The sequence below is a fragment of the Amaranthus tricolor genome, chromosome 3 (genome assembly GCF_026212465.1).
Source record: "Amaranthus tricolor cultivar Red isolate AtriRed21 chromosome 3, ASM2621246v1, whole genome shotgun sequence".
Classification (NCBI taxonomy): Eukaryota; Viridiplantae; Streptophyta; class Magnoliopsida; order Caryophyllales; family Amaranthaceae; genus Amaranthus; species Amaranthus tricolor.
Window position 1 is genome coordinate 30,164,821 of NC_080049.1, and position 16,213 is coordinate 30,181,033.

The window sequence follows — 16,213 nt, forward strand, 5'->3', positions numbered from 1 at the left end:
TTATAAATTACCTTCAATACTTATGGATAATTAAGTCTTGATTTAACAACTAGTAACCTATATTTGAAAAAATAAGCAAATTTGATTATAACCCTAAAAAACTACATATACACAAAAAAAACACAAACAAGTTTACCTTTGAGCAAGCTAGAGTATCGCACATTAGTTTTGAAGTGCCAAATTGAAAGAGGAATGCAAAAATTGATGGATTGAATCAATGGTTTTAGAGGGAGAATGTCGAGTGTAAAGGTAGGGTTTTGAGAAATGGGGAAAAATGGGAAAAAAGAAAGCTGATGCGTGTTTTTGTGCAGCAGGTCTGTTTGCAGTTATTAACTACGAACAACCAAACAGGACAAAATAGCTGTTAAGCAGTTACTAATTGCGAACAACTATTTTGTCCTGTTTGGCTGTTCGCAGTCACTAACTGCGAACAGCTTCAAACCATAGGTTTGGGATTTTCACGCTTACTTTTAGAATAATTTTGAAACTTAGATTATTTGGTTCATTTTTTTAAATTTTGCACTTACAGATTTCAAATTTTCCTTCTTTGTTTGGATATTTGAGTCCAAGTTAATGGATTGAAAATTAGTCATACATTGGATCATGTTCGAACCAAAAGCGCTTGTAGTTTAATGCATAGAACATCTGCAAGTGGAGCAGAAAGTTTGGAGTTCGACCCCTATTGGGTGCAGGTACAAGTTGGGGGGTTTCTTGACTACGCGCATCTCTCTTTACTCTCTCCTTCGAGGAACGAGTATAATTTGTCCGCATTTTTCAGGAAAAAGAAAACCCCCCACCCGGACCCTGTCTTATGCAGAATACTGAGAGTGTCCTTCACCCTTTACCCTTTGTTGGGTCATGTTCGAGTAATTAGGTTCAAAAAAATAAAATCTAAACCCTTAAAATCCAAAATAGTTAATAAGTCGGGACACTTTCAATCTAAATAAAGTTCGAATTTATAAATCAAGTATGTGTTTAATATGATTCAATTGAAGAAAGTGTAGTTATTGCAAAATAAGACTATATGACTATACTTAGTTATCATGTGATAAAAGAAAAAAATAAATAAAATCAACATTAAAAAACCAAAAATGTGATTTTTATTTATCCCTTGTGGTTTTGCAAAAACTTTTACAAAATCACAAAAGTTGTTTTTAAAACAATATATAATCACCAACGTCAGACCAACACACCATAAAACATGAGTGTATTTGATTCAACATTAATGTAATAAACGTGATTGTTCTTATTTTTTAATACTCCCTCCGAACCATTATAAATGTCCCATTTGCTTGGGCACGGTTATTAAAAATGGTGTGGGGTCCATTAAAAAGGGTAAATAGTGAAGGGTAAGTAGTGAAGGGTAGTTGAGTAAGTAAGGTATATGAGGGTATATTCGTAATTACTTGTGTGAACTAAGGATATTTAGGTAAAAAAAGATTGACAAAAATAGAAATGAAACAACTAAAAAGACTTTGCCAAATAAGAAAATGGGACATCTATAATGGTTCGGAGGGAGTATTATATTCTTACACTTCAATTCTTTACCAAAAAAATATACATCCTGCAATTAAAATAAGACCTAAATGATTCAACATGCAACATATTTAAATTATAGGTGTTCATTTGAGACATGTTTCACATCAAGTCAAATTGAATCTCGTGTCGCCTTAAGTTTAATTACAAAATCGGATAAATATAAAATAGTTTTGAATATTAATTTTTTTTTTCTCCTCTAAAAAAGGAGAAAGAGGTAAAGAGAGAGAGATTCTCTTTCTACAAGATTCACCACTTTCCCTCTCCTTTTCTTTCCTTTCTCAAAAACCCCTGAAAAAACCCTGCTTTTTTTCAACTTCCTTCACAGTTCAGTGTACTGATGAATTTCTGCTAACTGTACTAATGGTGATTCATTTCAATCATCTCTTTGCTGTTCTTCCTTTTACCATCTTCTTCTTCTTCTTCTTCTTTGAAGGGTCTATTTCTGTTTCTGGTTCTGGGCCTCACATTACCGATGTCAATATTCTTTTGCCACCCAAAATTACTCATCCTGTTGAGTATCGACTCCTTGCGTCTGATGGATGCTTTAAATGGTTTGTATCTAATGCCTTCTTTTTTTCTATGAAAATCATGTTTGTTTAATAATTTATCTGCTCAACTTGGTTTTAATCATGGGGTTACTTGTTTGTGTTGTGATATTCTATGATACTGCCCTTTTTCTGGGTTGCTTTTTACATACTTTTCTGCTCACCCCTTGAATCCCAAGTTGCTACTGCTTTAATTCCAATAATGTACATCATTTTTTAGCTAATGGTTATTGGTTACGATCTTTCTTGAATGTAAATTTCTCCGTGTTTGATTTTTAATGGAGTAGTTGCAGTGAAACCATGTCTGAACAATTGAGAATTTTGGGTAATTAAATGCACTTTAACCATTTCAGGGTTCTACTGAGATAACTAAGGATATACTTAAGAATATCCTCCTAGCCATATTCCCCATGACAATAACATCAGGATTCAGGGGTATGGGATGACAAGTGGGTGTTAATTTGGATGTTAAGTCCGAACTTTCAGTCAGGTGGGAAAAACAAACTCTTTTTTCCTTATGGCGATGTAAATGGGATTGGGGCTGTGAGGAGAAGAAATCAAGTTGTTAATTTAGTCTGAGTTGTCCATAAAGGGTTTGATAAGATGCCAAACCTTGTTGTTTTTAGGGATTTTTTGGGGCATTAGCTTCCTGTGGGAAATAGATCATAATTTTTGCAGCGAAGTTCAGTTTTTTAAGAGATTTATGATTGTTATTGAAACATTGGAATCAAGCTTCTTTCTATGAGTTTGTCTTAGTGAGAAAGGAAACTACATTTTTTTCCTCTGCCAGTAATTACCACCTTCAGCATTGGTCATCTCAGATTTGCAAATGAAGGAAAAAATAAGTAAAACACCATGTATATATTATGTTGTTTTATGTTTTCTTTGGCAGGTCATGGGATCATCATGATATACTATCTGTTGTACCTGAATATAACGGAACCAACCTTTGTTCAACTAGTGCTCGGCTGAGATCAATTGCTCCTTACACTGGACGGAAGGAGACCGCTATTTATGCTTCTGATGTTCGCACAGGAACTGTAGTCCGCTGTAAAGTTTATATTGATATGTTCTCCAAGATCCAAATATTCCATAGCTCTGTTAAGCTCGACTTAGATGGTCTTGCTACTCTCCGGGTCCGTGCTTTTGATAGTAAAGGTATCTAAACACTAATTTACACATTATCGTGAGGTCGAAGCACTTGTTCTATACGTCATGATTTTTCTTGGGCGTAGTTTTTTCGCTTGAGATAAAACTTTGGATACTTATGTTGGCTTGTGATATTTATAATCCTATAATTGTTGCCTGTTGGTAGTCTCGAGTTGGTCTTTCAACATTGCAACTATATGAATCTTGTTTATATGTTTTTACTTCTATATATTAATTGAATGGTTTAGTGTCATTTGTAGCAAATGAGCACTATATGAGCTGACTTTTGATTTAGTGTCATTTATTGCATAAAACTCATTCATGATGTGCCATGCAGATAACATTTTCTCCTCATTAGTGGGCTTGAGGTTCATGTGGAAACTGATGCCTGAAAATGATAATTCATCTCATCACCTTGTTCATGTCCCATTGGCCGATTCTCCATTGAGTGACTGCAGTGGATTTTGTGGTGATCTGAATATTCAGATAAAACTTGAAGATAGTGTATGTGTACTGTTTCATGAAGCTGATTCTTTAATTGATTGTGTTTAGTGTTTGTCTAACATAAATTTTTTGTGCAGGGAGTGTTTTCAGACCTTTTTGTAGTGAAGGGAATTGGTATCGGACATGAGATTGTCTCTGTTTATTTGCATGAACCACAATTGGATAACTTGACGGATAAGATTATTTTGACTGTTGCTGAAGCCATGTCATTGGATCCTCCTTCTCCCGTTTTAGTTCTTGTAGGGGCAACAGTGCAATACACTCTTAAAGTCATTAGTGAAAACATTCCTCAAGGTTTTTTCCTCACATTTAGTTTTGTCCATGTGTTCTTTCTTGTAAATGTTATTATGAAGATTGCCTTGAACAAAGTTGTGCTCTGTCATGAATTGGTAGTAGGGTATAGGCAATATAGGGGTTATCAAGTTTGAGACATTGATAAATCAAAAAATCCTTTGTCAACAACTTAATACATGGTCACCCCTTTGATTCCTCTCCCACTTCAAGAAGTTGTTTTTTGATAAGGGTAATGAGAATGGGTGGGGCAGTAACAAGGGCAAAGAGAGCGTTGGAGACATCAAGGTTTGAACTAATTACTTTTAATGAATATGAGGCAAAATTAAAGGAATTACCAAAAGTGAGAAGCTGTGAGTATACAAATACTTGAAACAAGCTGAGAATATACAAATACTTGAAACCCCAAGATATGTTATGTACTCTATCATATACAAGCTTTGGCATGTGTATGACCCCCTCTTTCTTTTATTTGCTGGATTGTTAATGAAGAGTGTGCTTCGTCATCCCTACTCTTCACTTTATGTTGAATTCATGGATGGATGATGTGCTCCATTAAGGCATTATTTGCTAATGTGCCTAGGAACTCTGGAAATCTAGATAAGCCAGGGCAAGTACTAAAATATTGATCGGTGCTGCTGATTTTTCTTTGCGATGTTTTGAATCTAAGGAAATTCAGCTTGTTCAGTATTTTTCCAGTAAATGAATATAGAGGAAGAGAAGATCAGAGAAAAGAAAGAAGTTAAAGTTCCTAATGTCTGGTTTAATGGTTGAAATTGAAAGGAATAATAATATGATGCTTGGGACGGAAAGATGAACAGCCGGAGAGGAAAAAAGACGGCCAAATAACTTTTCATTTTAAGCTTGCTTTTATTTCAAATCTCTGGAAAGAATGGAAAACATGTATTTCTTAGTCTTCTTTTCTTTTGGGTTCCTTTAAATGATCTCTTACACATAATGTTCTTCCAAACATGTGAAAGTGTCTCTTTTTCCCTTCCACTTCCTTTCTCTTTATAAATCTTCCCTAACAAACACAGTGTACCCTTGTAAGTTCTTTTCTAGCCCATGTTTTCTTATTTTGTGAATCATTTAGGAAAATCTATATAGGTTTAACATGTATTCAAGCATTAAATCGTAGTAAAGTCTATGATTATGTTTTGTTTGCAAATGGTGAAAAAGTCTTTAGGAAGTTGTGTTTGTACTAGATTTAAAGATAAAGCATTAATTTGAAAAGGCTGAAGATTATTTTTTTCTTTTTCTTGCAGTTGTGCCTTTGCCTTCTCCATTTCACCGCTGGTCTTCGTCAAACATTTCTGTTGCTCGGGTGGATGCTATGATGGGTCTAGTGCGGTCATTTGAATTAGGTGAAACAAGTATTATAGTGGAAGATACCAGGGTTGCTGGACATGTTCAGACGTTGTCTATGAAGGTTGTACTACCAGATTATATGTCCTTATACTTGTTGCCTCTGTCTAAATCTGGTGACCCTATGGAGGGAGTAAAATCTACAGTATCAAATACACGTTGGTATGTTGTTGTTGGTCGACAATATCTCATTGAATTGAAGGTTTTTTCTCAAGGGCCTGGTGCTGGTGTAATTTATTTAACTAAGGTACAAACACTAGTTTTTCGTCATTTGTTACTGAAGAATTTTTTTCATCTTAAAAATATCTTGTGATACCCTAAATATGTTGCTTTTGTCTTTTTTATGAGCAATCTATCAATGACTTGAATTGATGTTTCATTTTAAAAAATGCTATATTGTTCTGTTTCTGGTTTTCTGTGACGTTAGTTAGAATCAAGAATGAATTTGTTTCTCTTGTATATTGATATGAAGTGGCTCCATTGTGTTCAACATTCCATAAGTGAACATATTGCCTGTCTATGACATTCATATGTCTCTGTTCATATTGAAGAGTAAAGCCCTCAACAAATGTGTTAAAATCTGTGGATAAGTTTGACATTGCAAACATCATTAAAATCTGTGGATAAGTTTAATTAAAATGGTGCAAGTTTTTTTCTCATTTTTCAGGTTTTCTAGAACATATATTCTTCGTTAAACTATCTTGCATCTAATGTATGTTATTTCTTGACTTTATTTGTTCTGGACTTAATTGCAGAATGAGGATGTGAATTTGTACTATGATCAACCAAATCATTGGAAACATTTTCCCATACCAGAAGGTACTGCAGTCAAGTATGGTGGACTGCATTCAAGAATTTTGGAGGCAACTTTTGGAGGACTTGGAAAGTTGTCGGCTTCTTTAACTTATTCAACTGGATATCTTGAGACAAAGGAGGTAATTTTTTGGCTATCACTGAAACTATTTGACTGTATGAAAATTCTAATGATGCCTATTTTATTTGTATGAACATCTATATATGTTTATATATGACATATAGATATTTAGTGGATCTTATTAATTTATCTATATCCTGTTACATTTTTTCATGGATACACTATTTTGACAAACAGCCACAGGTTGACTTTTCATGTTTGTGGTGGTGGTCAAATTATCTCTTGATTGAGGAGGAGTAGCTGTCTAGTCTATTGTTTATAGCTTTTGAACTGATAGTCAAAAAGTGAATAGAGTTCCATTTATTTATTTTTTCTTTGTGAATTGGTTAATTCCACAACATCAATGACAAGAACTGTAAAAATAAAAAATTAAATTTAACGCAGTAAAAACTTGAATTTGTATTTATATTTGTATTGAGATTGAATCCCCTCTTTTCGTCCCTCTCTATAATCAAGTCTCGAGATTCATCTGTAGGTTATAAAGGTTGTGCAAGAAGTTATCGTTTGCAACCAGGTGAGGGTCAAAGGAGGATGGAGTACATCATCATCATCATCCATTCTGCTGCCATGGTCACAAGATATATATCAAGAGGCAGAGCTTACCGCTGTGGGAGGTTTTTTTCTCACCTTATGAATCTCAATTAATACTTTATCATGGTTGCTTGTGACAATAATCATGATTTCTCTTGGCGGTCTTCTAGGTTGCGCAAGGACACCTGCTGATTATAGGTGGCTTTCCTCTGATAATAGTATTTTATCTGTATCCGCTATGGGTGTTGTTCTGGCCAAAAGGCCTGGTAAAGCCACTGTTAAAGTTGCTTCTGTTTTCGATGATCTCAATTTTGCGGAGGTAAAAATCTTTGAAACTGTTATTATATTCTACTTATTTTTACAAAAGAAAATGCATTAATTCGATGGCGGTGTGAATTTGTGGAAAAAAATTTAAAATGCAAAGGGGTCATCTAAACTACTTTTCATGGTTGCTTTGTGTTCATGTAAAGGAATACATTTGTTGGGTACGTACAATCTGAAACATGCATCTATATCTAACTTTGTTTTATTTTTGAACTTATTACCTATTACTTTATCAACTTCATTTCAAATGTCACTTGTTTGTGGATCTATTCTCGAAAACTTATCTTGTAGCTCAAGGATAAATTTTTTTGTTTACCTGTGTATGCATGAGCGATTCTATTAGCCTAAGAGCTTATCCCTAGCTTCCTTTGGATCAATGCGTGATGATTCTGTTCTGTCTATCTTGGGATTTTCCATCTAGGTGTTGAAACAATGAGAAAAATTGATAGGTTTACTGGTGTCGGGTGCTTTGCAGTTGCATATATAGTCCAGACAGTGAGTTGTTTATTTCAAAAATATTAGTGGGACTTGCTGGATTCTCTGTTCTAGGCCACATTGCATATTGTGCCTCTATTGCTTAGTACTTGCTAAAACTTCTTTTGAGAAGCGTTTTAATCTATTGACTAATCTGACTTAATTCATTCGTAAAAGTACAAAAAACTAACATCGAGAACTTCCTTTGAGAAATCTTTCTTCTCAACTTAATTGACTTTGTAGCGACTCCTTTTTGTGTGCTGATTTGTTTTTCTGTTGTGTAGGTAAGCATTGAAGTTGCTCTACCTTCATCAATGGTGATGTTGCCAAATTTTCCTGTAGAGACAGTTGTAGGGTCACATCTTCAGGCTGCTGTGGCTATGAAAGCATCTAATGGTACTAGCTCATGAATTTTGTTTTGTTAGTTCATATGTATGAAGAATGAACATAAAAGTGCTAAAATGCCCGCTCCCTCTGCACAACCACTTATGAGTACTTTATGTATTCTGGATAACCGCAGGCGAGTTTTTCTATCGTTGTGATGCATTTAGTTCCTTCATAGAGTGGTCTACTGGAAGTGAAGCTTTCAAAATTGGGAATACTACTTTTGAGGCATCTCCAAACAATGTTCTCAACAGCTTAAAATCTATATCTGATCCTGCTTGTGCCCAGATCTTACTTTATGCTGTCAGTCCCGATCGAGCTGTTTTACATGCGACTCTTTTTAATCATGTGAACAGTGGTTTTAGCAGGCAGATATTACTAAAAACATCCACTTCAATTTCGTCATTTTCACCACTTGGTGTACGTCAAGTAGGAGATGGCAATAAGTTTGGTGGTTACTGGTTTGAATCGGAGGAAAAAGGAATCCATGATGGATTGGAAAATATAAAAGATTTATATCTCGCACCTGGATCCCATTTAGATGTTGTACTTGTTGGAGGACCAGAAAGATGGAGCAAAGAAGTTGATTATATTCAAACTGTAGATGTTCTTGATGAACTGTATGCCCTTCCTAGAAATGAGGCCCTTGTTCATCGAGTCAAAAATTCAGAAGGAAATAGATACAGAATTTTATGCCAAGTGCTTGGTAACTTTGTAAGTCTTTTGTTCTGTCTTGTTTAGTGATTAATTCTCCTGTAGCGGTTTGCCTTTTCTGGTAGTTGGAAATTCACCTTCTTTCTTGTTACGTTTTCAGACTCTTGTTTTCAAACGTGGGAATCTGGTTGGAGATGACCATCCACAACCGGTGGTTGCAGAATCAAAATTGCGACTTGAGTGTAGCTTTCCTTCTTCAATTGTGGTTCTAGCAGATGAACCTGGTTTGTTTCCCATTTGTTCATTTAATTCGTCTTCAAAATCTTGTCAATTGAATATGGAAGCTTGTGTAATGCATAAGATAGCTATGCAATAATGCAACAAATAAAATCAGCAAAGCTATTACAACAAAAATAATATTTTGCATCCTGTCACACTAAATATGTGATGACAGACTCAGGAACTTATATTAGACACCGAAGAGAAGCTGCAATGGGGATATTTATTATTAATGGATCCTTATTTTTTAGGATTAAGGATTTGATGTTGTAAGATGCTTGTAAATTTTACATTTAATGTAAATGCATATGATGACTAATAGAATCTTCAAAATAGAACTGATGAGAACTGAGAAGGCTAGTATCAGCAGTTTTTTCCTGCAATGAAGTCCTTAAATTCTTCATTTTCCTATCAATTTGCTTTGGGGTATGGACATTAGTGTGATTTCAGATTCTCCCATTTCTTTCTATAATCAATCATGATGAAGCAATCCTCAATAAAATCTTTTTTTATTTTCTCAGATTTTCCTTTTGTGATTACAAAATTGCATCTAACCCTCCTAACCTTAGTACCCTAAAAGTTTTAAAGTGAAAAAGATATTTGTTTAGAAATTTTGGTGCAAATGTGCAAGTGTTCATCTTCTTTTAGTTTCAGCTGTTTGCAAATCCTCATAGAAACATATGGCTAGTGCAGTGAACAAATGGGACATTATTCTAAAAAGTATTCAAGCTGACCGTGATCCTGGTCGCATTCGCACCATGCCTATAACTGTTGCAAACGGTCGTACCATTAGAGTATCAGCAGTTGGAATAAGTTCTTCTGAAAATGCTTTTGCCAACTCATCTTCTACCCCCTTATCATGGGAATTAAGCAATTGCCAGGAGCTGGCATCTTGGGATGAAGCTTTTGATTCTCAGATGTCTGTATCCAGTTGGGAAAGATATTTACGTTTGGAGAATGCGTCAGGACAGGTACTTTGGACATTTTTATGATTATTTAACTGCTGGAGGCTCTTTATGCTTCCAAAAAGTGGTTTATATATAATGACTCTGGGGTGATTTGTCAATCATTGTGATGCTTATGTCAAAAGCTGCCAGCTGTATAACTTCTCGTTTATTTCTTTTTGTTCATTTCTTCAGTTTCCAATTTCTTTTAGTCCCATTTTCATCTTCTTTAAGAAAGTGAAGTCAAAGCAACCAACTGATTTTGGTATGTTCTTTTCGTTGAGTTTGGCTTCAATTATGAGTAGCTGGTTTAATTGCTAACTATCATAAGAAACAACAAAAACAAAAATGTCAAAACCTTAATCCCAACAATATGGGGTCGTCAAGTTTATTCAAATACAGCAGGTGATGGACCCTATGATTCCAATTACCTGTAGTTTCCTGGATTCCTTGACTCACAAGTCATTTACTTTATAGCAGCTAATCAATATCCAAAGTAGTTCAAGTGTTCAACAAACGAACTTGTCAGCAGAATTATTACCACCAAGAAATGTACCTTATAAACCAAATTATAGCTATTAAGTTTGAAAGTTTTAGAACTTCAAATCCAGATGTAGAAGTTTTGTATCTTGAGTCCTCATGCCCTATAGATGCTTGGTTTCAGTAAAACATTTCGATTCACTTTCTTACCTTGATTAGTATTTAGTAATCACCATTCAACTCATGTTATTGTTCTTCATCAAAGACAGTGACCCTTATCCACTATGTTTTATCTGGTTTGTAGTGTACTGTTCATGCTATGGTTCATAAACATTTCAGCTATGGGTCTCTACTATTTGATGCTTCGGAGAATGCTCTTCGAGATGCTGTTCGTCTTCAGGTATGTTCTGCAAATATCTTGTTCTTGTCAGTTATAAAATGGTTATTTATCTATAAAGACAATTAAGCTTGCAATAATAAGGAACAGGGGTACTCTGTGTTAAAACCAATGAAAAGAGGGAAGTCGGTCATATTTTATGATGACCTGTGTATATCTCAAGAAGACTTAAGGAAAGAAGGAGAAAGACATAGGCTTTTGGAACAGAAGAATTAGTCCACTCCTGTCCGTGGACCTTTTAAACGCCCTTCGTTCCAATGTGTGTTAAAAAGGAAGGCATACCTTCCACCTATCTCTTTGGACTGATCTTTGTGCTTACTGCCTTACTCTAATTTAATTTGTGCATCATTGCACTCAGTCTCAGCTGTATGTAGTATTGAATCCTTCCATACAAAACCAATGGCTTTTGTATGGATGGTGTCTGCAGCTAACCAGCTAAGATCATTCACTATTTCAAAAATACTCATCACCAAAACCTCAACTCTTTCCTATCAGCCATAAGCACATTTACAAGAAGAAGATAGCGTTTTATGCTTGGATCGTTGGATGTTTATCTTGTCATCTTTTCATTCAGGTGCCCTTTATTTTAGAGCTATAACCTGATGCCGAAGACCTGTAATCCACGACGGGATTGAGTGTGATTAGGAGTATGTCAAGTTCTGAGTGCCGAGACTTCTCAGCAAATAAGTATTCCTCTTTCATGCTTGGAGTGGATTGAATTGGTAATAAAGGAGGGTTTATGGCTATATCTATATGACATATGCTATATGAAAAGATTATAAATCTTATAGGACACTTCTTTGAAGCCATTTTATCCTCTTTTACTGATTCTGTACCTCACAAAGGAGGGCATGCAGAGGAATCTAATGGTAGCATGACAACTTACCAAGCTTTTAAGCTTGTTATTGAAGACTATACCTCCTCCTGAATTCTGATACTTGTTTTCAGAAGAAGTCAGTTCAAATGTTGAATTACCAAGTTTTTTTTCAATCTAGTTTTTCATATCAAAGGCCCAAAACTTAGACCTTCTTCGTTTCCATTCAAAAGAACCATGTAACTTCTATAGCTTCTCTGCCACACAATCCCTACATCCTTCAATTCTGAACAATGATACATAAATCAAGAGAATATAAGTTTCAGCTGTGGCAGCCTCACTGTCGATGAGATACATGTGTTTCATTTATCTGTAAACATATGAATATGTCTCATTCCTGTTTCTGGCTTAAAGTAAATTGTAAGCAGGACATGAAATATACATTTATCAGTTTCTTCTAAAAGGTGATGGTCATAAACTCATTACATGGTGTATCATATATACTTTTGCATAAATGTGTGGCATAGGTGTCTTTGACTTTTAAGTTAATTTTTAGCTCTGTTGTGGAGAGGCTGAGAATAAAAGAACTCATAATTTGTTTTACATTTCTGTTAAAATGCAGGTTGTCTCTACACTGCACGTGTTCCCTGAATTCAGCTTACTTTTCTTCAATCCTGAGGCTAAGGTAATTAGTTGGTGCAGTTATTTATTTGCATGCTTAAACCTTTGTGCTTATGAAAAAGCATTGAATCATTTGGGCACTCAGTTGAAAGGATTATAGAGAAATGTACTGCATTGAAAATTGTGATAACAGTTCAGTAGAGGGTTTTCCCCTCTCCAATGACTCCATGAATATTTCAGATTTTGGGTTGCCTTTTTCATTTATAATCTTGACGTCTATGTGGAATAAGAATTCCATTCTGTATTTTCTCTTGCATTTTACTTCAATTATTTTTAAATAGCTTTTCTCCATGTATTTGCTGAAAATAGTACAAGCTTTTAAGTTCTCTATCTTTATTGATTTTTGTGTTTTTATTAATGGACGACTGGCACTAAAACTAACTCTCATATCCATAATTTTTAAAAATTTGATGCATTTGTGTTGGACATACTGGAAACTATGTTGTCTGATTATTGTTACTTTCTACTTTCAATGCTATTGTTTGCATCAGCTATAAGTTAATCTACCTTTTCTCATGGGTATCTATCACTTTCTTTAGTGTTTAATGCTCTCTTGTAAATGCATTTTCATATTCATAACCTAGTGTCATCAAATAGATCCCACCCATGGGAGCTTTTGGAGGTTCAGATGTACGCAACGTTACTCTAGTTAGTGATAACAAAGATGTTTCCAATTGACTCAACCTTGGTAGCAAACTTCACATAAATAACAAACGCACTTGATATAATGAGCAATTTTACTATCTATTTGAATCGAAATCCTCTACAAATAAGTACTATAATATAATGCTCTCTTTTAGCTGGAGGATGAAAATTGATTTTATGAAATTTCGTTCAATTATTGTGTTTTTCTAGTTTCTAAGCTGAAATTTATTTCAGATGAATCTTTCAGTCTTTGGTGGAAGTTGTTTTCTGGATATTAAAGTGAACGATTCTCGAGTAGTAGAAGTTATGCAGCCTGCAACAGGTTTAGAGTGTTCACAATTGACTTTGATTCCCAGAGGTGTGGGAACTGCAGTGGTGAAAATTTATGATGTTGGGCTTTCTCCATCTATCACAACTGCGTCAGTGGTAACTCCTTTTCTTCAAGCAATTGTAGACACACATACACACACATAAATTATAATATATATGATTGTGGATACTTTTTTATTGTTCCTTAGGTCTGAATTTTAGTCAGCCGCTTAACGTCCATGTATGATTGACATGTCGCTTTACATGCTCATATTGGCTCTTTGTGTCTTTTGCTCCATGTAGTACCTTTATCAATACATTTTCTGATGTTCTATTTTGTAATGGAAATAACCCTCAGAATGTACATATTTGGGTGTTATCATTTCCTATGGCCACCTATGGGCAATTGCCATATTACTTTTATTCTTTAACAATATTATCCCCAACACCGTACATATGTGAAAATCTATTATCTAGGGGTACTTAAATACAATGTAAAGAATTTAAATTTCAATGTGCCGCATATCCTTTCCAAGTACGACCTCACTATCATTTGCAGGACTATTTATCTTAATGTGATAGACTCTGGTCTTCAAAGTATTTTGCTTTGTTTTTTCGAAGTACTGCACATGTTTAGTTCAAGATTGACACAGTCTAGTTGCAGGTCAAAGTTGCAGAGCTGGACTGGCTCAAGATTTCGTCTGGAAAAGGAATAAGCTTGATGGTTAGTTTATCCTGATTTTTGATGCTATAGCTGTGATACATTCATACATTGACTTTTACCCTTGGATGTGCAGGAGGGAAGCAGAATATCTGTTGATCTTCTTGCTGGAACGGACGATGGGAATATATTTGATTCCTCTCAGGTTTGATTTGATCCCTTGTGGAGTCCGGACTCCGGAATCATATTTTAACTCTGTGAATGCTCTGTTTAAAACTGAAAGAAGACATGGATAGTACTTATGCTGTGCATATGTAATTGTCATCAATGACAATTGACAATTTTAAAGAGTTTATAATAAAATTATTATCAAGTAAATTATAATGGATAAAATATTAATGTAATTTCATTTTAGATAGAAAATCCTTGTAAACAGGAGACGTGAAGAGAAGATAACTTTTGGAAGTTGTGTTTCTTGATTGAAATTTTCCCTATTTGGAGAAATTTAGCTTCTCGAATTGCCAATAGAGGGAAAAATCAATAACCTATTTGCCCTGGAATTTTTCTTACTTTCTTTATTCATTCCTGTTTTCTTTAATAATTGCTGTAGTAATGGTGTGTATGTGGCACATTCATTCCATAGTTATTTGTGAATCATTGTAAACACAACCTAAATTCAAACACTTATTTTTTTGAAGCATATTAAATGGGACTGAACTGAACTCTAGAGAACAAACCCCAAGTCATATTGTGAATTTCTTGATAAATTTGTCTTGTTAGATGATTTGATCAGACAATTTATATTTGCTCATCTATAAAATTAAGAATATCCATCAAAATGAATTTACACATGGTAATTGATACTTTATGCAACATGAATGTCCATGCCGTAAGGTGAGTTTTTGCTTTGCAATATAGAAATGTTATGAGTTTTGAGAGAAGGATTGATAAAATACAAAATTTGAAATTTTTTTTAATAAATTACTTTTGCTACATGAATGTCCATGCTATAAGCTGAATTGCATTATGCATAATGAATTGTCTGTAACATACATGTTACCCATCTATCTTTGCTTTGGTAGTATGCTTTCATGAACATTCAAGTTCATATCAAGGACCAAATTGTCAACCTTGTAGATGGTGATAACTTCTCAACTACGGGTGATAGATGTGTAAATGCTTCCAGCTTTACATTATATGGCAGATTGTCTGGACTCACCACTCTTTATGTAAGTGTTCACACAGTAAATATTCCAACAACTTGTCTATTACCAAACATATTTTGCACTTCGCACAACTAGAGGTCATATTTTTGATTACTTTCTCCTTCCTTTTGATCAAAACGTAGGTGACCTCTAGGCAACAGTCAGGTAAAGAAATATTCAGTCAAGCTATCACGATTGAAGTTTATACCCAACCAGTCGTATACCCAAGTGATATTTTCTTGGTTCCGGGTGCATCATACATGGTACGTGTCTATTTATTTATAATATATATTGCCTTCGCTATAGTTGTGATGTTGTATAATAATCTTGAGTTTGCAAGTACCAATTAAGCCTAACTAAACTTAAAAACTAATATGTATTAAACTCTTCTAGATTTGCTCTTTTAGAACTCGAAACTGATTGTTTAGTTTCTTGGGTTGAAATGACTCTAACTTAGAATCTAAGGCTTAATGAGATGCAGGGTATATTGTACAGTGTTTGGTTTTTACCTCTTTTGCGGAAATCCTAATTATATAGATTGGTTTATTTATCATTTTATGCAAATATCTACTCGAAACTAGGATAGTTTGGCTAGATAAATCATGTTAAGTAAAGTAATGAAAGGTATTATGGTAATTACACAATTGTGTCAACTTAAAAATAGGATTAGAATTCTTGTGTTAAAACTTGTATATATTTAGGGGATATGTTATAAAATAACAGAATACCTTATATGTGTTGATTCGGTTCATCGGTCGGTTTTCGGCCTTTAGGTGAGTGTGGGCTGAGTCATTTTCAGTTCTAGTGCATGATGAGTTGTTGTGTTAGCTATGTTTGGGTCATCTTCGAGTCGTGTTAATTTTGACTCAGTTGCCTAGCTCTAATGATCTACCCATAAACACCCAAGTAATCTAACCTCTTGTGCACTTTTAACAACAGCCTCTGGTTTGTATTTAGCTTGAATCAGACTCTTGACCCTTGTTCAATATGATCACCTCATAACAAAAGCATCCATACCCTGTATTGACGCTGTTGAAAGTATGAAAACCTTGTCCTCAAATCGTACAATATCGATGCCCATGAATATCATTAAAAATTCAGGTA

General features: G+C 34.6%; 1 protein-coding gene across 3 annotated transcripts in view; it reads left to right on the plus strand.

Annotated features, from left to right (window-relative positions):
- The first annotated feature begins 1,756 nt into the window (after positions 1-1,756).
- The window catches only part of LOC130808978 (nuclear pore complex protein GP210), a 29,753-nt gene continuing 15,296 nt past the window's right edge, over positions 1,757-16,213 (plus strand). For all 3 annotated transcript variants that reach the window (XM_057674558.1, XM_057674559.1, XM_057674560.1), the window contains exons 1-19: positions 1,757-2,090; positions 2,977-3,242; positions 3,571-3,737; positions 3,815-4,031; positions 5,294-5,640; positions 6,149-6,328; positions 6,803-6,941; positions 7,029-7,177; positions 7,941-8,052; positions 8,177-8,754; positions 8,855-8,978; positions 9,667-9,944; positions 10,702-10,797; positions 12,231-12,293; positions 13,169-13,360; positions 13,908-13,967; positions 14,041-14,109; positions 14,987-15,133; positions 15,253-15,372. In XM_057674558.1, the coding sequence (XP_057530541.1) occupies positions 1,900-2,090; positions 2,977-3,242; positions 3,571-3,737; positions 3,815-4,031; positions 5,294-5,640; positions 6,149-6,328; positions 6,803-6,941; positions 7,029-7,177; positions 7,941-8,052; positions 8,177-8,754; positions 8,855-8,978; positions 9,667-9,944; positions 10,702-10,797; positions 12,231-12,293; positions 13,169-13,360; positions 13,908-13,967; positions 14,041-14,109; positions 14,987-15,133; positions 15,253-15,372 (3,495 nt within the window). In that variant the 5' untranslated portion in view covers positions 1,757-1,899. The remainder of the gene's footprint in view (positions 2,091-2,976; positions 3,243-3,570; positions 3,738-3,814; positions 4,032-5,293; positions 5,641-6,148; positions 6,329-6,802; positions 6,942-7,028; positions 7,178-7,940; positions 8,053-8,176; positions 8,755-8,854; positions 8,979-9,666; positions 9,945-10,701; positions 10,798-12,230; positions 12,294-13,168; positions 13,361-13,907; positions 13,968-14,040; positions 14,110-14,986; positions 15,134-15,252; positions 15,373-16,213) is intronic.